At 39.0% G+C, this 23,007-nt stretch overlaps 3 protein-coding genes and 1 non-coding gene across 4 annotated transcripts; 2 read left to right on the top strand and 2 right to left on the bottom strand.

Annotated features, from left to right (window-relative positions):
- Nucleotides 1-3,076: 3,076 nt before the first annotated feature.
- LOC122768331 (zinc finger and SCAN domain-containing protein 22-like) lies at nucleotides 3,077-8,169 on the bottom strand. Its single transcript, XM_044024253.1, has 2 exons — nucleotides 7,896-8,169; nucleotides 3,077-6,307 (listed from the first exon to the last, which is right to left on the bottom strand). The coding sequence occupies exons 1-2, from the start codon at nucleotides 8,074-8,076 to the stop codon at nucleotides 5,394-5,396; spliced, it is 1,095 nt and encodes a 364-aa protein (XP_043880188.1). The 5' UTR covers nucleotides 8,077-8,169; the 3' UTR covers nucleotides 3,077-5,393.
- Nucleotides 8,170-8,955: 786 nt separating this feature from the next.
- On the top strand, nucleotides 8,956-15,388 carry gnl3 (guanine nucleotide binding protein-like 3 (nucleolar)). The gene is made up of 15 exons (XM_044024252.1): nucleotides 8,956-9,051; nucleotides 9,247-9,305; nucleotides 10,223-10,363; nucleotides 10,594-10,713; nucleotides 10,795-10,875; nucleotides 10,968-11,103; nucleotides 11,371-11,474; nucleotides 12,063-12,210; nucleotides 12,711-12,798; nucleotides 12,897-13,074; nucleotides 13,772-13,914; nucleotides 14,130-14,263; nucleotides 14,438-14,577; nucleotides 14,817-14,886; nucleotides 14,966-15,388. Exons 1-15 carry the CDS (start codon nucleotides 9,039-9,041, stop codon nucleotides 15,061-15,063), a joined length of 1,653 nt encoding a protein of 550 aa, XP_043880187.1. The 5' UTR covers nucleotides 8,956-9,038; the 3' UTR covers nucleotides 15,064-15,388.
- LOC122768899 lies at nucleotides 11,823-11,959 on the top strand. The gene has a single exon (XR_006360394.1). It is a non-coding gene; the product is annotated as a small nucleolar RNA SNORA47 (small nucleolar RNA).
- A 1,774-nt stretch (nucleotides 15,389-17,162) lies between the features above and the next one.
- Nucleotides 17,163-22,648, bottom strand: glt8d1 (glycosyltransferase 8 domain containing 1). Its single transcript, XM_044023178.1, has 9 exons — nucleotides 22,290-22,648; nucleotides 21,728-21,826; nucleotides 19,950-20,160; nucleotides 19,745-19,862; nucleotides 19,560-19,644; nucleotides 19,087-19,199; nucleotides 18,797-18,963; nucleotides 18,571-18,683; nucleotides 17,163-17,832 (listed from the first exon to the last, which is right to left on the bottom strand). Exons 1-9 carry the CDS (start codon nucleotides 22,303-22,305, stop codon nucleotides 17,648-17,650), a joined length of 1,107 nt encoding a protein of 368 aa, XP_043879113.1. The 5' UTR covers nucleotides 22,306-22,648; the 3' UTR covers nucleotides 17,163-17,647.
- Nucleotides 22,649-23,007: the final 359 nt, after the last annotated feature.

The raw sequence follows: 23,007 nt of genomic DNA, 5'->3' as shown, positions 1-23,007 counted from the left end.
GGCTTCAAGGATAAATGGTTGGGAACCACTGCTCTACAACACATGTGGTTATAATGCTTATTTGATAGTTTCCCTGTTGATTTGCCAGACCTTGCAGTATCATAAAATCCTAAAGCTGGGTGATTTATCGTGCCATTTATGGGCCATCACCACCGCAGGAGGAAAAACACTCAGATTTCCTCTCTGTATCGCCTGAGGGTTCAAGGAATCAGTAATATGACATGCAATCCTGTGGACTTAAGGTCTCAGACAGTACGTGTCCACAAGTATCAATGTTAGAAAAACCACTGTGATATGTGGAGACAAGGTCAAGAGATGGCTGGACTGAAAGAAAGAAAGAGTTGGAGTGGAGGAGGAAGTGATGGATGAAGGGGAGACGGAGCAGGATCAGAGAGACAGAGAGGGTAGATAAAAAGGATGTTACTTGCGTGAGGAGAGAAAGATGAGAATAAGAAATTAGATGGGAAAAAGCACAGGACAGGAAAGAGCGTGAAAAGATAAAGCATGGGCTCAAAGGTCTTAGAAGCACACACAGAATTCTATATTTTTATTTTGACATAATCTGCAATACATCAGTGTATCATGGTCTGGTAAACACTTCAAACTAAATCTGATGTATCTCACAGATGAACAATGTACTGGATCAAACATGATCCCTATACGTGACAGGCGGCAAACCTTTGGTCAGTGCTTGATGCCGCGCTGTTCTCTTGTATTTCTATCGGATTTGTTTCTTCATTTCATGAGCGTTTTTTTTTATCAAACCTCTCTCCAAAAATACAGCCAGAGAAAGAAAGAAAAGTGGATATTGTACTGTGGTGTTTGCAAGTGAGCTCTGTAATCCTATTGTAGACAAATGAAATTCATTATGAATTGTCAATTGTCAATTGTCAAGGCGATTATATAAAAATTATTAGTCTGCATGGAAAATCGTATTAGTGCAAAGCTGCGTTCTCTTGTTAGCCCTTTGGCCAAAATCAAGTGTGGAAAAACTAACAAATGTTAATCTCAAGTTTGTGTTACAGCTGCAGCTCAAATGAGGTTATGGTTATATATCCATTTGTGTTGCATGGATGGAAACTATTTAAAGCGTAGGTGCTGATATTTGCCAAAGAAAGAGAGGAGAGGCTCTCTAGATGAATATGTGACCAGGTTTTTTGAGGGCAATATATTTGACTTTTGAAACTTTTTGTGGACATTTCTTTGTGTTTGCAGTCATACTCCAACCTGGTCTGTGAGAACCAGGGGTCCCAGATGAGCTCTTATGGTGCTTTTCCATTATATAGTGGGGGTGGAGTGGCTCAGTGGTTAAGACCGGTACCCTAAGTGCAAAAAACATCATGGTCGCAATGGTCGCAAGTTCGATTCCACCCCTCGCTGACTGTACTCTATTCCATTGTAAGTCGCTTTGGATAAAAGCGTCTGCTAAATGACATGTAATGTAATGGTTCGGCTGGTAGCTGGTGCATGTTTTAGTACCTGCTCTGACGAGGTTCCTAGTGTGCTGAGCCGATACTAAAAGGTGACGTCTTTAGACCGTCATGAGCTCGACGTCCGACACGAGAATCAAACCAAACAATATCGTACTGTAGATCAGTTAAAAAGACTTGAAAATCCTGAAAACATAAGTTCATTTCCAACATTTAGCAGGGAAATTTCTATCCCGCACCCACTGGACTATACAGAGACGTAACATTTGGGGGCTCATCCACATTTCTTCCTTATTTTAAAGGAAGAAATGTGAGCCAGTGTCTTTTTTTTCTTGTTGTTGGCAGTGTTGATGTCAGGGTGTCTCCTTCTAGCTGTTCCACCTAAATGCAAACGAAAAGCTTCCTCAGATGGTTATATTTTTTTCAGAGTAATCCTGTAAAACACAGGGTTTTTTTTGTTTGTTTTGTACCTCCAAGCAAACAGAACGCACAAATGACCTGTCTATTCTGGTCAAGAGTGGGCTGGTCTAGTGAAAAAAAAGGGGGAAAAAAAACGAATTTTCAGTGTCTTGTTTATTTTTCCCCCCAGATTTCCCATTTCAGATATCAATAGCTGTTAATTAATAAGAACAAAATAAAAAATTCCCCCTGTGAATGGCAAGTTCACATGTAAGACAGGATATGTATTTTTTTTCCTTTTCTTCTCTCACTCATTTTTTACACAAAGTCCACTTAACACTTCGAGAGTGAATTAACCACTGAGATGAAAAAGCATTCAACTGTTTTCATCAATTTTTGTCAATGAAATAAAAATACAATATTTCACCTACCCCCATAGTGCCACAGACTGATAGTGTTGTTTTGACTTTGATAATTCAAACATCACAGCCAAGGAAACTGAAGGAAATAGAAACTACGCCACCAGGCGTTGTATATATGTTACTACACAACCATGAAGCAATTCTTTTGTTAATCCAAACACTGACAAGCTGTTGGTGCATGTTGTGTTTGGTTTTATTAAAGCAAATGAGAAAATCATGTGTATATTATAGTTAATTCTTCACGTAAACATTTATGTCCTCATCTTAAAAACATTTGTATATAAATATTTGACTTTTCTATAGAAACAGAAGGGAATGTGCCGATAGACTGGGGAACTACCGCAATAAATAAATAAATAAATAAATAAATGTGTTTTTGTAGGGTGACATAAATATACAAAAATGTAGTTCTAACTTCATGTTTGAAAATAAACTCATTTTTTATTGTGCACTCAAAACTGAACTGATTTATGTAACATCTATTACATTTTTCACTGAGTCAGAACCTACGGGCTTTTACTTAAGATGTATGTGTTTATGATTTAAACAACATACATAAAAGTGTAAAAAGTTGTCATTAATGTATTGGTAATAGCTAGTTTAAAATCAGAAATGACAATTAGAAACAGACAGATTTGCTAGTGTCATGATTTATATTGGGTCATAATGGTTTGTCATCTTTAAAGAGTATTGTGCAAATGTAAAAAGTTTACTGTACACTGTATTAAACTATGTGTTGGGTAAATAATGACAAGCACAAAGTTAACCTGCACCTGTGCCTGTTAGACCTTTGCCCAAAACACAATCCAGCACAATAACAACAGATACTCAATGTCTACTTTATTAAAAAATAACATTTAATATGCAATGATACAACACTGTACATTAGAGTGTGTGCCGGGGGAAGTAAAGGTGTCCCAGAGAAGACGTGAAGGGCTGCTGGTCAGCTGTGTGTGGACATGCTGCATTGTCTCATGCTGCATTCATCACATGAAGAGGAATCACGTTTCATTTTTATCCTGTTTTTCTTTCTTCTGAAGACAAGATGGGACAAATTCAGAGTGGAAAACCCTGAGTTTCTGACTGGTGTGATGGACGTGTTTAATCAGACGTTACTTAGCTATACAGTATGTGGGCAGCCCCCATGTAATGAATGCAGCATTAGTCCTGAGAGGAGAAAGTTTTAATGTAGGCTCCACTGTTTTAATGGGGTGCAGTCAGTCCGAGACAGGCAGAGGAAGATCCCGATTCCATGATAAATCAACCACATAAAAAATAGCTTGCATGTGAATGACCTCTATGGAGTAAATGTGGAGGAGAACATGAATCTTTTCAGACTGAGACCCCTGTGGAACAAAAAAACACAGATATGTTCAGCTAATACTGTATGGCCCTACCATAGAGTGAATTTCTGCATCATATTTGATTGATGCCCATAGTGCTTGTCATTTAAAAAGAAGGATATAACAATAGGTAGGGCTGTCACTTTTTAGCAAGAATTCACATACATGTTTGATACTTATGGGGAAAGATCAAATTCGAACCTTGAAAAACCCAACAAGTTCAAAATATACAGCTGAGAGGAGCATCAGGACACTGATGGCCTTTTAAACCCGGGTATATTAGGCAGTCGTGTTCTGTGTCGTCCCACTTTTCAGCACCCTTTTCGTGAGGTGGCCCGATTCCTAAAGGGCGGAGCTAATATGCACTATGTCGTCTTCCTCTTCTTTGTGGAATTATTTGAAGGCGTGTCACAATGGAACAATGTCACGCTCATTACGTAGCTGACGCAGTTATTGGGGTGCGTTACATTTGTAGCCAGAACTGCAGCTGGGAAACACAGAGCCACCTGTGTGTAGGGGTTGTTATTGACTGGTATTACAAACAACGGCTATGTTTTTTTTCTCCAACTTCTCTGGGGACGTTGTGAACTCGGAGGTGACCAGTCACTGCCAGCTCTAATTTCTGAGTTCCGATGTAAATGGAACGCAACATTACCATATGGTTCACTAAAACTGCGATGAAAGCCAGCCTGATCAGGTTTTACCTCCAAACAGCCCCGCGGAAGAGCTCAAGTGCTTTGAAACACTTGGTGGAAATGCGGCATTTTAACGACTGAAATCGGAATATCTCCCAAGGATTACGGTGTCATGTGATATATAATTGAATTTAATTTCAGGAAAAGGTGACAGTCCTACACCACAATATTCTTAAATATATGACAGGGTGAGAGTAGTGGTATCTTTTTTTTTTTTACAAAATGTCCCATTTCACAAAGAAAAAGGAGCAGTCTCGCAATAGGACAACATGAGCGAGCGATGTCAGATGGCAGTATTTAGCTCTGCAACAATATAAAAAGCACTGAGAATAAAAAAAAACCTATTATGAGATCTAAAAACTTTAAACAAGTGCGAAATCAGTCACCTTCTTTGTTAAAAAAATAATAATAACAATAAAACAGCCAAGTCCGTAGTGTACAGGGACATTTCACTTGCCATTTCTTTGTTAAAAATGCTACATAAAAACAGAAATACCTATCGGCAGTGTTAGACAAACCTAGATCTCACACAGGTTTTACTTCTTGTCCAATCTTCTTGTCGAGCAAACGATTTAACAGACACAGCTATTCTTAATTTTAGGTCCTAAAATGATGTTAACGATACACGTGTAAGTGGTGTAGAAGTGGTGTAGAAGTGTGAATTTATAGATTTGAAGTGATAGTAAGTGGTGACTATGCTGGACATTGTTGCATTACTTATTACATCTCAGCTTCAAGGCATGTGTGGAAGACTTCATCATGCTAATTAATTCGACTAAGGGAAAAAAAAAGGCTAGATTATTCAGAAAGGCTAGCTAATAACTTAAATTGTTTCTTGGAGATTTAATACTCAAGTGACAAGTACAAAATTAAGTAAATCACATACTAAATTGGCTAATACAAATTCTAATGAGGAACTATTGTGAGGAGAAGCATTAGAATAGATTACAAAAAAAATATTTCTCTAAGAATTGCAGAATCCCACGTTCATGGGATCCAGAGAAGAGACAAAAGCCTTCATGGCAGCCACTTAAGCTTTTTGTAGAAAAGTTTCCCACATTGTTATGATTCATAAACTGGTTGTTTAACAACACACTTGCATCATCATTGCCCTGAGAAATATGTTCCCTCACGGCTATGGGTCTGGAGATGCCTTTTAATTTTGTCAGAGCGGCTGAAGCACTTGCCACACACAGGACAACTGTATGGCTTCTCCCCAGTGTGGATCCTCATGTGAACTTTCAGGTGAGCCATCTGTGTGAAGCCCTTTCCACAAATCTGGCAGCGGAAAGGTTTTTCTCCTGTGTGGCTCCGCTGGTGCTCCTGGAGTCTGCCGGAGGAGCTGCAGCACTTCCCACACACGCCACAGCGGTACGGTTTTTCCCGCGTGTGCACTTGTACATGCACATGCAAGTGACCAATGTGACTAAATGCTTCCCCACAAACCTTGCAGCAGAAAGATGACATGTGTCCTTGTAGGGGGGATTTCTGATGGGGACACTCCACAGCGTTAGCTCCCTGGTTACGCATGTGAGAAGGCTGTGCTCTGTTTGCTCCAGCTCCCTTAGCACCAACCATCTGTCCACCATTCTCCACTCCAATTATGTCAATGTTGTTTTCATTTGAACAGTTAGGGTTGACTGGCGCGAGAGGCTGAGCGCCACTGTTGGAAGAAGTAGAGCCTCTGTGTCCACTTCCGCTCTCTGCTTTTACATGCCTCGAGGAGCCTCGGGAGTTGGGATCCCTCTCTCGGTTCTCAACGCCCTGACTCTGAGGCAGGTTGGACGTGTGAGGACCATCCTGGGGATACTCATTTCCAACACGTGGCGTAGTAAACATGTTCTCTGATGTGCTGCAAGAGCCATGACCCCGAAGTTGATCGTCTCCTTGGTTGGCTCGCAGATCTCTTTTGTCCTTAATTTGGATTGGAATACGCTCTTCATGCCCCATGCTGGGACTCCACTCACGTCGTGGATGCTCACCATCCTCCTCCTCCAACAGTGCCATGGATGGACGATCTAAGAACACAGGACAAAAAGGTTCAGCTGGAAATGATCGGCCCACAACAGCAAACACATCGTCCACCTCACACAGAATTTCATAGGTCATAGGTTTCTTGATCATTTCATTACTTGTCTGGTCCTGAAAATGCTAAAAAGATTTATGTGCATTTCCCAAACCTCAAAATTATGATGTTCTCACATGTTTTGTCCACAAACCAAAATAATTCCATTTTAACGAACAGGAAAATATGAACAGCTGAAAAGCACTTGCTTTAATTAGTTTAAAAACATTCATACCAATTAGTCGATTATTAAAATGGTTGATGATTAATTCAGGAATTGGTTAATAATAGATTAATTGTTGCGGCCCTACAAAACGTAAACATCACTTTATCCCAATAACTTTCTCCATCTAAGGAGAAGTTAAAGCTGAACTCGTCACTGTTGCTGACTGATTAACAGAAAATGTGTTATTAGAAAAATCACAGCTGTGGTGAGCTTGGCACATATTTTCGCACATTTTGTAAGTATTTGTATATTTTTGTTATAGAGAAGAATACAACTTATGCAGCTGTTATTTATCTGTACTGAGGTTTTCTTTGTTTTTCCTATGTATTTGAGTATTTCATTCTTTACCACACACCTGCCTCAGGTACTGACATTACATTAGCTGCTGCAATCTAACATACTCACAGATGTTTATTATTGTGCAACATCATTGCATTTGCTGTGCTTAAAGTCACATATGACATGTTGTGTGTTGACAGTGAATAATTGTGTAACATTTTTCCTTTGGTTTTTGATTTTATCTACCTTTACACTTGGCGTTGGCAATTTTGTGACTTTGCCCTCGTGTTTAGTTATCTCTGTCCCTGATTAGTTTCTACTTTGTTTGTATTAGCACTTTGTAAAATTGTGTTTCTAAAAGTGCTATAAACACAATGATGACATGATTATTTTGAGCTGTAACAATTTTGGAAGCCCAAAGTATTTAACAGTAAAAGTAAAGGAAAATTATAAAGTTTAGAGTGTAAGGGAGAACATGTCTGCAGAGACTTTAAGCATTTATGTATGTATGTATATATATATATATTAATTATGTTTTACAATATCTGTCTCTGAAAATCAAGTGAAATGATCAACATCATAACAACTAATAATGACAGTTTTGTCAATACTTTAGCAGTGGTTTTAGCTGAAGGTCTGTTTGTATGGTTGTTTTTAAAAGCAGAAAAACAAACAAAAACACGCTGTCCACAAAGTCCGTGTTACTGCTTCAACCACTATCAAGTTTAATAATGAATTGTCACGGTGAGTGTGTCAACATTCAGGCGGTGACTTAGAAGAAGCTGGATGCTAACTAGCTGCCGGCTAACCTGGCTGAGCTGCTAACGAACAAAGGTTGCTAGCGCGCTCCACTACAACAGTTGCTAACGTCAAGTAGCTCAGCTAAGGCTAACTTGTGTGGAAGTGGGGCTTCAGTGTCTTCAAGTGATAGTTGTTGTGTTATTGTGTATGTTTCATACGCGCAGCTATTAACCAGTTCTCACTCTTCCTTTAGCATGAAGTGCTTAGACCGTTACTAGCCGTCGGCGCAGCTAACCTGGCCATATTTCAATCCCAGCGTCTCGCAGCCTGCGTCTCAGATGGTCGTTCTCCCGCTCCCGGATCGCGATCTCCTCCTGATACTCCAGGATCGTGTCTTCCACAGACTTGTAAATCTCCTGCGCAGCAAGCATGAGGCGCTCAGTCAGGAAGACGTTTAGAAACTGCAGTTTGGTCATTTTCTTGGGTTGCACTCTCTCTCACTATTATCCAAGATGGACCAAAAAAAGATGCTCGACCCAGTCACGTGACCCGGACTTTTCTTCTTCTCGTTCTTCGACCTCTTCTTCCAACCCCCCCACCCTTCACTCCAACCCTCCACTCCTCCCCCCGGTGTGGCAGATGGGTTAGTGCTATAAACTTCATTTTGAACTTTCATCAAATAAAAGAATGACATAAACGACCAATTTGTTAGGTACACCTAATACACTTCTAATCAGACAGTCATAAGACAGAAACTGTGTATTTACTGGTGTCATAATGGACAAAACCATTGCACACTAAAGTGCTCTCTCGAGATGTGCCTCGAGATGAACCTCTTGAGTGGTAAAAACACTACCAAGTGCCAGACTGGCTAATATTTATATGTGGCAGTAGGTGTCCTGTCCCTTTTCGCCCCTGTCCCTCCAAATAACTGTGCATGTCACTGCCTCCATTCCTCCACTAGTTTGGTGGTTTGTTTAACTTTTTTCTTTGAATAAACTTTATTTTGAACATTCAACAAATGATATACATCCACCGGCACATTAGGTACACCGTACACCTGTTTAACTGCTCGTTGATGCAAACTTTTAATCAGCCAACGCAGTGCATTTATAGATACAGATACTTAAATTTAATAGAAAAAAAACATCTGTAGGTTCAACCTGGAAAATAAATACTTTTATGTTAAATTTATCAAGACGATTCTGAACTTTTGAAGAACAATTTTGTATGAGTATTTAAAACAGCAGACACAACACAATTACGTCCATTGTTGCTATGAAGTCTCTCCAGAGGAGCGCTATCACTCCAGGTCAACAGGTGGCGCACCACTAGCCCCACACCAGCTGAAGCGGAAGTGAGTGAAACTCAGACAGACTTGTGCCTTTTTCCACGTGTGTCAGTGTCTCAGTCACGTTGGCCGGACCACTGTAGCACCATGAAACGACCAAGTAAGTACTTATATCCAGCTACATTTATATTAAACATGCTCATTTATTTAAAAAAGCTTTATGAGTTTTATGGCTTGCGAAAGAAGATTAACGGGCTAACTGCGAACGGCTGTCGTGGTATAGTCTGTTAGCTTCGTCGTTAGCTTTGTTAGCTGTTCAAATGTCGTTAAACTTCTTGTCTGTTTCTGTCTTCAGAGTTAAGGAAAGCGAGTAAGCGCATGTCATGTGCCAAACGTTATAAAATACAGAAGAAGGTGAGTGTCTCTCGTTTTACGTATATCTATATGTCTTGTTTCAAACGTAGTTCATTAGCACAACCCTTCCACACGTTTATGCACTTATAACCAATGTGATAGTAGAAATCTTAAATCTTGAGTTCAACTTTTTACGTCAAATATGCAATGTCGCAAATATTAGGAGGCTTTTCAGGTTAGTAATTCATTCAATATATAACAAAGCCACCTTTTATTAGCCTGAAAGCACTTAAATTTGAAGATCAGCCTTTTTTTTTATCAGTTCAAGTTATGTTTAAATTTGATTAAAAATATATATTAGGGCTGAAACAATTAATCATTACTAAATTAGTTGTCAACTATTTTGATTTTGATTGACATTTAAAACACGTGTCTCCGAATGTCTATTTTAAATGTGAACAAAGGTTTTTCCAATTTATTGAAAAAAAAAATCTCAATGGAAGTATGATTGTTTTTCGAATTTCCTTTATTTACTTGTTTGAGTAATGTACATGACTATGGTTATTGAAGCAGAAAATGATTAAAAGACGCATGCACAGATGCATCTATATGATCTGGGGATTGTTTCATGTGCTTAAAACGTTTGCTTTAAATTAATAAAGTTTGTGTACAAGAGTTATTTTCCTAGATGTGTGTGTATATAGCTTTTGTACATATAGATGTTTAAATGCTCTACACATTTTCCATAAATATTTTGTACTTAAATTGTATTAATCCTTTTTACCTGGTTTATAGTATTTTGATTCCTGTGTGTCTTGTTTTTTGCTGTACTGTTTGTTCATCATTAATTTGATGTTGCACATGTATAATCGTGCTATTGTTTTTGTCTATTTTTTAATTATTGCCATTTTTAACAAATTCTTTCATTCAGTTCAACCCCATTTAACTCACATGCCCTTGTTTTTTTTTATCTGTAGGTCCGTGATCACACCAGAAAGCTGAGAAAAGAGGCGAAGAAGAAAGGGGTTAGCAAACGAGTGAAAAAGGATTGTGGGGTTCCCAGCAGTGCTCCCTTCAAAGAGGAGGTCCTCAGGGAGGCAGAGCAGAGGAGGCTACAGGTTGGCTCTCATCTTTCATGCTCACATACTTTGTCACAATAATGATCCTTTATTAATATGGTGATATTTTCCTACATGGTGCTGGTTTATACTACATAAACCCTGAGTATGCTTTGGGGAAATGGGGCTAAATAGTGTTTGTGTGACCTTGTTTTGGTACTGTCTTTTTACACAACAGTACTGCTTGTTTAATTGCATGTTATTATTTCTGAATGAATTAATCCCCATAGATTGAAGAAGAAAAAGAGAAAAAGAAACAAGCTGCAAAAGAGGAGCGAGCCAAGAAGAGGAAGCAGGATAAGGAGTCTGCTTCGAAAGAAAAGGAACCCAAGGCTAAGAAAGCTCGACAGGTAAAGAAGAAAAAGTGTAAAAATGGTTAAACAATTTTATTTTCAACAACATGGAACAACCATTTCTCCTTAATTTTCAAGGATGAGAATGGAAAGCCGTCAGGGAAACGTTCTACCCCAGACAAGAATTCAAAACAGTTTCTTTGTGGAGAAATTAATAAGGTACAAAAATCAAGCCCAATTTTGTTTTTGACTGTTGAAAACACTGCACTATTACTCCTGTTAATACTGCTGCCTGATCTCCCTCTTTTCAGGTAATTGATGCATCTGATGTTGTGATTCAAGTCCTTGATGCTCGTGATCCTCTCGGGTGCAGGTGTCCACAGCTGGAGGAGGCTGTGCTACAGAGTGGCGGCAACAAAAAACTGCTCTTTGTTTTAAATAAAATAGGTAAATGGTCACACATGATGTCCAACATTTTTCCAGTGTGCAACATCCTTTGTTTTCTTTTCACTCATTTGCATTTACCTTTTATCAGTTGGTGTTAAAGCTTTAACGTGATATTTCAAGACTTTTCAAATCATTCGTATTTCTATTCTGGCACATGATGCGCATATGAAAATGTTAAATAAAAATGGGCAGATGGGAACTTACCTACTAATAACAGGTTTCTGTTCGGTCATAAATTACGTGACTAAAATACATTTTGTGTTGTAGACTTGGTACCAAAAGAGAACGTGGAGAAGTGGATACAGAGTCTACAAAAGGTGTTTCCAGTGGTGGCGTTTAAAGCATCAACACAGATTAAGGACAGAGCAATGGTAGGAGTTGCATTATCCTATTAAAAAATTATGTGTTTAATAATTAACTTAAATGTAAGGAATTTTATCTGTTTGACACTCTGCTGCTAATTACATCTCAAACATTTGCTTCATCACAAGCTTTTGAGCTAAAGTCAATTCTACTTGTTTGTATACACAAACGACATATCAACCAATAATTTACATACAGTTTACATTGTCACAAAGATCTACCAAATTGAGTTTGACCTTTTTTAATGAGCCTGCTCTTCCTGCTATGATTCTGTAAAAGTATGTACAGAACCATGTCAAATTTTAAGCTTGATTACCCCAAAACTTTTAATGCTGTGTCTGTCAGTCATTGAAATATGGAGGACTGAGAAGGTTTAGCAGCTTGTGTGGTGCTGCTACAACCGGTTATAGCCTCCAAGAATAACTAACAAACCACAAAATGTACTGGCTCTGACGTAAACAGAGCTGGTTTGTGTGTGGTTTGTGAACAAAAATAAAATCAAACTTATTGATATTTAGACAGTGAGAGGCAGTGTCAGACAATTCAAGGCCAGTGTTTTTTTAAATTGATTGAATATTTTTCTGTGTTTTGATCAGGAAGCCACAAAGACCAGGATTGTGGCATCCAATGAAGTCCTAGACAGTTCCAGAGGAGCAGTCTGCTTTGGAAAGGACTGTCTCACTGAGCTCCTCACCAGTTACGCAGCTACCACAGAGAAAGATATACTCAAAGTGGGCATAGTTGGTAAGCAGTGTTCCTCACACACTTCTGTAACATATGCCATATTTGCAACGGCCCTACTTGCCTCGGCACGGTTTAAGTAGCGTTTCTGCTAGCATAGTACCTTGTACCAGGTGCTATTTTTAGTACCTGCTCCGGCGAGGTTCCAAATGCTGAGTAGGTACTATGCAATGATTGGTTAGATTGCCGGCCACTGACTAGCCAGAGTGCCGTCACAGGAAGAGAGGCCCGACACAGGTGTCTGGTCCGTGACTGGCATCACACTGCTGCCATGTTTCAGTCCAGTACCCGGAGCTCAGACGGAGTCTGTGCTCCGGGTAGTAACAAATATTTTGAATTAACTGATTCTAATGATTTGATTCAGTTGGACTGAAAACAACGGCTTTACAAGTCACTTGTTTGTGTGTCGCGTATAAAATGAAGTCACGGCAGTTTCACGCAGCCATGCAGTGATGGCTCCGCACACGTTGAGTAGGTAAGAATCATGTTTGTTTCTCCCTCAGGTTTCCCTAATGTAGGGAAGAGCAGTCTCATCAACAGTTTGAAGGAAGTCCGTGCCTGCAACACTGGGATCAACAGAGGCACCACAAAGTGAGTGACGAGCATCGTGTTGGTTTAAAACACTGGTCTGCATCACGTTTCTTCCATTTTTGCAGTCCAGTGATTAAAAGTTATGTTCAACTCTGCAGATTCATGCAGGAGGTGCTCATCTCAAGCACCTTGAAGTTAATCGACAGCCCCGGAATTGTGGCGTCGCCGTCCAACCCTCCAGCCTCAATGGCTTTGAGGAGTCTGCAGGTGGAGGAGGGACAGGAGACTGTGTTGGAGGCTGTTCGGACTCTGCTCAAACAGTGTGACAAGACCCAGGTAGGTGGGAATTTTCTTAACAATGACTTGTATCCTACCTCTCCAGGGCTAAAAACATAATCAAAGATCCAAATCACCCTGCACACTATCTTTTTGAACTGTTGCCATCTCGTAGAAGACACAACTGCCGAATCATGCACCACCGGACTCGGATAGTAATTTTCCAACAGCCACTGCCATGATAAATAAACACAAAATCAAGCTGCACCTTGCACTGTACATTAGATTTTCTTATTTTAAGTCATTGGGATATTTTAAAATGTGTTTTATGTGCGACACATGAATTTGTTTTTGCTCAGATTAGTGTGATGAATGTAATATTTAGGTGAACATGCCCATTTCTTAAGTTTTTATTTCAAGAATAATTGTTGGGAATATGCAAATATTCACTTCTAATGTGTGATTGGTCCAATTCATAATCATAGTCTGTTGTCTTTGACAAAATAAGTTTAGAAAATAATAAGCGGGAACAGAACATATGGCTGTTGAGATAATCATAAATACGAAATACCGCAGTTTGAACGAGACTATCGCAAAGTAAGACAAGTGTGGTACAGCATTATCCCACATGACATCAGCTCGTATTATTACTGGTTCAGACAGACCAGTACCTCGCTGTGTTACACACAATCACAATTCATTTATGTATGAATCTCTTACAAATGAAATGGATCATGATCTGTCGTCACTGTTTCAGGTCATGCTTCGGTACACCGTCCCAGACTTCAGAAACTCCCTGGAGTTTTTGGCCATGTTTGCCAAAAAGCGAGGTTTTCTTCAGAAGGGTGGAGTCGCCAACACGGAGCAGGCAGCCACGGTCTTCCTCGCTGACTGGACAGGGTGAGTTTATATTTACCTACACCGCTATGAAAGGTTGGTATCTGCAGTGCACCAGTGTGGAAATGAGGACAAAAACGCATTTCTGGATTTTAATATGAAGACTTCTAATCCAACTCTGATCAAACACTGTGCCTGGAAAAACTACATATGTACGTAACTGTAGGAATGTGTAGTTGCCTGATCTTGATTTTTTTTGTTTTTGAATGTCTCGTCAGACCTAAGCTGAGATACCACACTAAGCCTTCAGAGGACAGCTTACCTGCATACCTGTCAGACACTGTAATCTCGGACATGCAGAATGGCTGGGACCTGAGCAAACTGAAAACAGGGAATGCTATAACATTGAAAGGTAAATATTTGTTGAGCCTTTATTGCCCCCAATTTAATAGAATCTGCCAATACAGAGTCCTGATACGATACTAGTATTTGCCAGGTACAGAGCTGTACTGAACACCATTTTCTCAACAAAATCCGTAATCCATTTTGTTCCTTTTACTAAAACTGAAACCGTTTGCTTTTAAAGGTGTTAAATTTCCATACCCATCCAGCAGCATCAGCTTCGTCTCTAAAGGCCCGACTGCCGGTCTGCTTAATGCCAGTGAAATTGTGGAAGAGAAACCTGCAGCTAAAGTTGCACAGAAAATAGAGATGGCGACTGATGAGGTAAGTGTACGATAGATGGTATTTTATTGTGCATTTGTTTTTTGTTGCCAACTTAAAAGCTGTTGGAAGTACAGCAAACAGACTGGTCAAGCATGGAAGTGAGGATAAAACGCAAGTCTTGATTTGTTTATGAAGACTAATAATCCAACTCTGATCCTGCTGAACTGAACATACACTTGTTTTTTCTATTGAGATCATTTTGTCTCTGGAAGATTGTTTGACATCTCTTCTTCTTGCAGCCTGAACAAATTCCTGAGGAACCAATTGTAACCGAAGAACCAGAGAGACCGGAGCAGACATCACTCAAAAGTAATCATTGTAATTGATTCTTCTTCTTCTAAAATGTGAAAACCGGTCATATTTTTAATATCTTACCCCGTGTTTGCAGAAAAAACCACAAAGGTGCATTTTCCCGTCGACGTCAACCTTTCTGCCGCTACGGCTTCAGCAGACGACGCCTATGACTTCAACACAGATTTTAAATGAGCTTCATTTGTCTTCTGACTCTCAACTAACGCGCCTGTGTGTGGACGCAAGATGCAGATTTGGACTTGGGAAAACCCACATTACATGACTTGAGCTTCGTTGTCAGTGTGTGGTTTATATCTGGAAAACAGCTGGAGTTTTCTAAATGGAAGTTTAACCTTCATTGAGTTTATCATTGACTGTAGGAGACAATCAGTGGCTGTGTTTTATCACTGACGTCTCCTTTTAAATGTCCAGAGGTCATTCACAGCGTCTTGTGTCCCTGCAGAATAATGTATATAAGTGATTTACTGTAAATGTATTAAACCCTCTATGTCTAAACGTCCGTCAGTCACTTTGTGTTTTGTTCTTGTCTTGGACTTAAAATACACAAATTTGCTTCGGACGTCCTCAAATGGTCCCAGCAGTTAGTCTGTGGATGTCATTAGAAGGTAGTGGGTCCCAGCTGACATGGGGTGGGAATGCGACCCTTGGTCAAACCAGGATCCAAGACTGACCTCCTCGCTGGGAGGCAGCAATACTAGCCACTGCACCCATGTGTGCCCCTGTACGGACATGGCATTGTTAATACCTACAATCCATGATCAACTCGTGTGTCACTATAGTAATTAACCGTTAGGGCTCATGGGGCACGGGTTATGGTAATAATACACATCTCCTGATTTGGACATCCTGGAGGTGTACAAAATGCTTTTTTGTGTTGAGTCAAAGTTATGATAAATTTTACTTGGCATATTAAATCTAAAAAAAAAAAGTTTAGTTAGTTTTTAGTTTTTGTTCATATAAATGAGCCAGGAACTTTCTTTTTAGTTCTTTTTTTTGCTTGGGTGTGCTTTGATACTTAAAATAAGTTGCTGTGTTATAATAGAAAACATAAATCCTACTGAATTCAGACTTCTATGAATACATTAAATATGCAGGGATTTGTGTAAATATACATTAACTAATATGCATTTCAAATATCTTTGTGATGAATCAGGGGATTTGATCACTGTTAAAGCTGGTGACTGTTCATCAGTAATCATTTACTAATATGAAGAGCTTTCATTGATTCAGCACTCTGCTAAATGTATTTACTGGATGTGTGTGTGTGTGTGATTTGTTTTTTTACAGCAGAGACATTTCTACAAAACAAGAAAGGTGTAATAACACACACATACTGGGCAAATAAAACCAAAACAATAATGATAAAATGTTACGTTTTATTTACGGACTGTACAAAAGTATTTACACCAGCACGGTGAAAGCATTTCAATGTGTATCAAAACTCTTGATGGTAACAAACGTGGGGGACAAAACATCAAGTTGTTTCCATTTCTGCAGAGACAAAGTTTGAGTCGATCTCACTCATGAAATGAAGAGCAGCAAAATAGTGATTATTATTCAAAAGCACTGCACCATGAACATTTTGGTGGATGTTGAGGAGAAAATACTTGAACTGAGTAAACTACTGGTAAAACAGGTTAAAAAACACAGGACTGATGATGCCTGCGATAAAGACAATGATTTTTTTTTTGTCTCCACAGGAAGTAATGACGTGTTATCATGAGCAGCTGCTTTAATGGAAAACACAGGTGTTTTTATAACAGGGCCACATGGTGGACTAGTGGCTAGCCCCTGCTAGCGGCCCCTGCACAACCATGTGACTCTGTAATAAAACTTAGTAAAATAATTTAGCTGCTTTTGAACATAGTGTTAATGATGCAAGTGGTATATAGTGATTCAACACATAATCGATAACTAAATCAGTTTTAATTATCGATTAATCAGGTTTTTTTTTTAATGATTAGCCTATAACAAGTTTTCAGATTTTTTATTAGTTGCTTAAATGTGAATATTTTCTGGTTTCTTTCTGGTTCCATGTAACAAAGAAATCATTCAAACCGAATAATTTTGGTTTGTGGACAAAACAAGACATTTAAGAAAATACTTTCAAGGTTTGAAAAACACTGACAAACATTTTCTGGATTAACATTTTCTCAATTAATTAAAGAAAATAAGCGTTTGTTGCTGCCCTAATCTCAGCATACTGTCACAGATTTCCTCTGTATCACTTTATATCAAATGTGAGAGGGATAAAAAAAAAAAAAAGACGAGAGTCCACTCACTAATTTTATTGTTAAAGGTTTAAACTGCCTTTTGGTGTTAAAGTGGAAAAAGAATGCAAAGGTGCTCACAGAAGAAACTTTAAAGAATTAAACAGACATCTTAAGTCAAACAATACTCTGGGTAAGTCTGTAAAAATACCATAGCGCTGAAAATATGAAGTATTTTATTTGATAAAACAAAAACTCTCTCTAGCTGTGACAAAGTATCTCATCACTGCGGTGTGGAAACGATGCTTATGTCTGTGTTTCTTCAGGTGCCAAAACTTTAGAAAAGGACTGAAGGATCTCGAGTTGCTGCACCTGGTACTGAGAAAAAGTCCATTCTGCTCATTTAAGGGAAAAACACAGGTTTGCATGATCAGTGGATGATAATAATAATAACTCAAACATAAATCTGGCCTTACACAGTTCCTGAGATATCAAAGTGTGTTTGTGTGTGTGGTCCTGCAGTAACACGGCTGGCCCAAAGGTTCCGTCTAGCTGTCGTCTGCGTGTCGTCGCACAGGGTGAAACTTTCCCGTCGGGTCTGGAATGAACCACTTGTCCCACACATCGGAGAACGCGGACGTTCTGCCCCACGGTTTATAATGTCCATTCCAGTGGAGGAGTTTGGCGGCTTTCACAAACTGTGGCGAGTATCGGTTTCCAGCTCCCGTGTTACCTGAAAACAAAGATCAATTTAATCATTTAGTGTGTGTTCAACTGCTTGTCAACACAAATATCTGAGCAACCAATTGTATGGCAGCAACTCAGTGAATGAATAAAATGAAAAATAGTAAATATCATAACATGTAAATATAAATCATAGCCAAAAATATAAAACTATGTTATTGAAGGTGTACTTCCTGTTGCCAATAGCTGGCAGAATGACTAGCTATGCAGGTTATCCCATTGGTTCAAACAAGAATAGAGATGGGACGGACTGTCTACTGTATGCCATCCCTGCTAACATACTTTTAACCACTACCACTGTTGCCGTGGTAACTGACACGCAGATCTAAGGAAGGTAATAAATGTGGTTTTAACCACAATTCCTGAAAAATACATCCCAACACTGGCCAGTGAGTGGACATGTTCATGTGTTAGTGCCACAATCTTTCTCAAGAAACAGTAATTATTTAAGACTGCCCATGTGGAAAATCAATATACAACCAATGGTTTGCTTAAAAAAAAGAAGCCAATTATATTAAGTAGTTGACAACAACAACCTTGGTTGACATCAAATTCAATGACTTTTCAAGGGCTTTCCAGGACCAATTCACCCACATTCAAGGACCAAATGCGCTGACACTACTTCATCCACTTTTTAGTGATTTGCAGCACACTCTGCATCTGGACAAGTGATTGTCCTTTGGATCTTGGTCAAAGTCAGACAAATTAAGAACACTGAACAACTCACCCAGGTGTCTGACGTGCCACATGGGGTCGATGTTGGAGTGACGTTTGTAGAAAACGATGAGCAGAGGAGGAGTGGTGATGCTCTCTGCCAGTGTTTTACTGTAGAGATCCTCCCTGCAAAAACAAAGACACTAAGCTCACGACAAACAGGACGAGTGAAGTGGAGTAAAACGGCGCTCAACTGGATTTAAACTAAACAGAAATGATTCACAGTGTGAGAAACACACTTTGTGTTGAGCTCCATCCAGTGCTCCAGCTGATGGCTGATGTTCTGGTTCTTCCACTCTGTCAGGTTGGCCACGATGACTCCTGGGTTGAAGGAGCATGTGTTGGCTCTCATCCCCAGCTTTTTGATAGACGCCTTCTTAAAGTCCAGGAAACCTAAGTAGTTATTCTATTGAAAAAGTTTTTCTTATGTTAAAAGTGGCCATAATGTTTTTGACAATTTACACACTCTCATCACTGTTTTTAATGTCACTTAAAGAAGAATTATCAGTTTATGTTAGTGTGTGTCTACCTGACTTCCTGCTCCTCGGACAATGCCTTTGGCAGAGGCGGAGTCACAGTCTTCTGAGAAAGCAGCTGCATGTCCTGGTTTCAGGTTGGTTTCAAAAAGCTCCTGAATGTCTCCTAAGATCCAACACAAACAGAAATGCATCTCATCCACAATATCCTTCTTACTGTATATGTTTCATTAATTATACAGTTTGAGAGTTACTGAATAAAATAGTCCAAGGAAAACATTTTTAATGACAAATAACAGTAAAATAGTCTCTATTCGTTTTATTCTGTTGGTTATTCTCTTTCTTAGTAAAGAGGTTTAAAAAAATAATTGTTAATGAAGAGAAAAAGGAGAAATGATTTATTTGTTACATGGAGCGAGGAAACCAAAAAATATTCACATTTCAAAAGAAATGAAGCTTGTTTTAATTAATAAAACCAATTGAACCAATTACCAAAATGGTTTACAATTAGTGTCTTAGTTCTTACCTTGTACAATGATGTCGTCATCCAAATAGACGGCTCTCTCTGCTGTAGGGAGGTATGTAGGCAGATAAAATCTGGCAAAAGCCAACTGCAAAATATAAAACAGAAGAACAAAAGATTATATCAATTAAAAAAGATAGCACTGATAATTATGCTGGGATTATTTTAAGTGCATTCATTTTGCTGACCGGTTGTGCCGCCTCCCTTGTTTGAGGATCTTTAGAAATCTTCCCACTGAGAAGCTCAGGTTGGAAAATAATGATGTTGTACTTGATGTTTTTCAGCTTCGTCTTACTCAACCAAAGTCTGTTGGTAAAAACAACAACAACTGTGTCAGACACACGTCACTGGAATCATATGCATGTGAAGACTTGACTTGCTCCACTGTCTCACTTTAGGTGATCTGCTGTGTCGTTCATGGTCACAATGGTGAAGACAACATTGGCTCTGCTGTTCTGGTAAACACTGTTCATGGCAGCGACCACAGCACCGAGCCTCTCCTCAGCAGCAGTGATGAGGACAGGAAGCTCCTCTCCTTTCCTCGCGGACTCCAGTCTGACGGCGGGAGAAAAGTCCGCCTCAAAGGGAAGAATCATCCCTGCATCTGCAAAACACAAGTACTGAAAGTCAAAATCTGATTCATTTGAATGCATTTTTATAGTCTGAAGGGACACAAGAGTGGGATATTCAGTGGGAAATAGTGACGCTGTCATAGGCACAGAGCAGTGAACGGCACCCTGAGGGACTTTAAAGGTCCAGTATGTTAGAATTTGTGGCATCTAATGGTGAGACTGCAGATTTTAACACATTTTTTTGCTTTTCCATCAGTGATAGTACCTGGTACCTGGCTTTATCGACAGACAGACTGCCTGCCACTGATTGGTCAGAGAGTGTTGTCACTGGAAGAGTCATGAGCGTGATGTCCGACACAAGAATCAAACCGAACAATGCTGAACTATAGATCCAATAAAAAGACTTAAAAATCCTAACCCAAAATACGTTAATCTCCAACATAGATTTCAATAATAAAATCTCAATATTTAACAGAGAAGTTTGGTGCATTTAGTCACTGCACTGCTGACAGCTGGCGATCGTGAGCCGAATCACGACCCGTTCAGCCATATTTCAGTTCAGTGACTGACAAATTCTGTAAACAAATCTTTTTAATTAACTGATTCTAATGATTGAGTACACCAAAAACAACTGCTTTGACCTTCACTAGTTTGTGTGTTTGTGTCGACATCACAGCAATTTTGCACAACAACCCCGCCCACATTGAGGAGGTACTACGAAGTCATGGAGACGACGTGACTGATACCAAACAGAGAAGAGTAGAATCAAGTAGTGCTAGAACGGTATAATGGAAAAGCTAAATAGAGGAATCCTCTGTTTACCGCTCTTATTCGCAAGCCTATCAGGGAACTACTGCTATTTGCATAGCAGATAAAATGTCGTTCTTCTTCATTTGTGTAGTTAGCATCTGCACCAAGAGGAGTGGATCTAGACACACAGATAATGTAAGAGTTGTGACATTTCTGTCCTAATTCTATTTTCATTCACAGGAAAAAAGTGAAGCAACAGTCAAAGGGAGTGAGACAGACAGAGAGATGTGAGCCACAGCCAAACACTTGTTATTTTCATTTACGTAAATGTAAACTATTATTACACCAGAAGCTTAGTCAGTCTGGACCTGCTTATCATGAAATTGTTTATTGATTTACGCTCAGTAAATACTGTTTCTAACTTTAAAGCTAAGATAGGTTCAAGAGCCATGTGACAACGGTTTGTATAATTTTACTATAATTACATATATAATGAGTATCTGGCCAGCTTTTTAGTGATTAGTAATTGCTCTACAACTGTGAGGCAAGTTGTTCTGTGCACATTTATATTATTTTAGTATCACGCTTAACCTGATCTTCACTCTCTTTTATATTTGCTTGTAAACGTATCTTATTGTAAAGCATACGGATAATCCTTTTACTATTTACTGCTTTTAAGTTCTTTAGTAAGTGCTTAAATTAAGACATATTTAACTTTAAAACAGAAGTCTTAACGTTGATTATTTAGACAATCTGAAGCTATTCCAAGGTTAATCAAGACATTTTATTTCATGAAAACATATACACAGACCTGCTCTTAGTGCAAAGACAGTAGAACATATACTGTACCTGGGTTCTCCTTGTGTAGAAAGTCACTGAGGTTGAGGAGATTTCTCTGAACTATGATGAGAAAAGCTACAGCCAGCAGCAAAAGGATGACCACATTGACTGAAAGACAGTGAGAAACTCATGTTACTAAATGAAAGACATTATAAAGATATAACTAAACACCTGTTTTCTGGCTAGTTTTATTACAGCAATATTACCAATTTCGTCCAGGTTTCCATCACTGTTTTTAAATCCACATTGACCTATAAACTGCAACTAACAATTCTCGATTCATTGAATGTTTGTTTGGTAAATGATGGGAAATCTTGATTGGTGTTTCCCAGACCTTACAATGATGACGTTTATCAGACGTCTTGTTTTGTCCATAACCCAACATTTTAAAGTTATTTTTAATAAATTGTTTTAATGATTTATTTGTCAAATCGAGCAATGAAACCAGAAATATCCACATTTAAGAAGCTGAAAGATCAGGAAAATACATAAATTAATCGAATAATCATTGCAGCCCTATCATGACCTGTCACATCGACTGAACTCTAAACATAATTTCAGAGGGACTCACCTCTCCTCAGTGTCATGTTAACAGCCGCATCCGTGTCTCTAATTAAAATAAAAACATAAAACCAGTTGTGAACTGGATTAGCTTGATGTCCACTGATGACTCTGCTGCTGCTGCTGCTGCAGCTGTTGCATGAGATGCAGCATTAACATACAAAAGTCCTCGTCTGCGAACCAGTGGCTTTTAACTGCGGCTCATTGCACTTTAATATAAATAATATACAACACAAAGCGAGTCACAACTAAAAAGAAAAGAAAAGAAAACAAACCAAACACGACAGAAAAGAAGTAATTCACGCTTTAGCCAAACTGCCACCTCAACATCTGCAAGTTTATTCTGTATCCTCACAATTACACAAAATGATAGCTGCCCTCGCGTTTGCCTGACTTTAAAAGTAGCATGGCTTGCTGTTTTTAGCATTCAAAATTGATGACGAGTTGTGTTTCATTGCAAATATGGATTCTTGATGGAAAATATAATGGATGGATTTTTTTCTTTAAATGTATTGAGGAAAAGTACATAAAACAAATACAGGCCAGTCATTCCGAAAGAGAAAGCGTTCCACTGATCACACATTTAACTTCTATACTGAACGGGGCACTTTGCCCCATCCTTACTAGTTATAGATCTGTGATCCTGCGACGCTGACGGATATGTACCTACTTTAATGTCAAAACGGCAGATTCGGGGATATCAAACACAAATAATGTCATATTACGAT

This window comes from Solea senegalensis, linkage group LG4 (genome assembly GCF_019176455.1).
Source record: "Solea senegalensis isolate Sse05_10M linkage group LG4, IFAPA_SoseM_1, whole genome shotgun sequence".
In the NCBI taxonomy this organism is placed as follows: Eukaryota; Metazoa; Chordata; class Actinopteri; order Pleuronectiformes; family Soleidae; genus Solea; species Solea senegalensis.
Note: the sequence above shows the minus strand (reverse complement) of the source record. Positions and strands in the feature narration are given on the sequence as shown.

Coding starts and splice junctions, on each gene's coding strand:
- gnl3 (XM_044024252.1), top strand. Junction 10,364..10,593: donor CAGAGCAGAGGAGGCTACAG/GTTGGCTCTCAT, acceptor TAATCCCCATAG/ATTGAAGAAGAAAAAGAGAA. Junction 10,876..10,967: donor TTTGTGGAGAAATTAATAAG/GTACAAAAATCA, acceptor CCCTCTTTTCAG/GTAATTGATGCATCTGATGT.
- glt8d1 (XM_044023178.1), bottom strand. Junction 20,161..21,727: donor TCTACACAAGGAGAACCCAG/GTACAGTATATG, acceptor TGTGTTTTGCAG/ATGCAGGGATGATTCTTCCC. Junction 18,684..18,796: donor TGGATGGAGCTCAACACAAA/GTGTGTTTCTCA, acceptor TTGTTTTTGCAG/GGAGGATCTCTACAGTAAAA.
- LOC122768331 (XM_044024253.1), bottom strand. CDS start 8,076: ATGACCAAACTGCAGTTTCTAAACGTCTTCCTGACTGAGCGCCTCATG. Junction 6,308..7,895: donor TGGGATTGAAATATGGCCAG/GTTAGCTGCGCC, acceptor CTGTGTTCTTAG/ATCGTCCATCCATGGCACTG.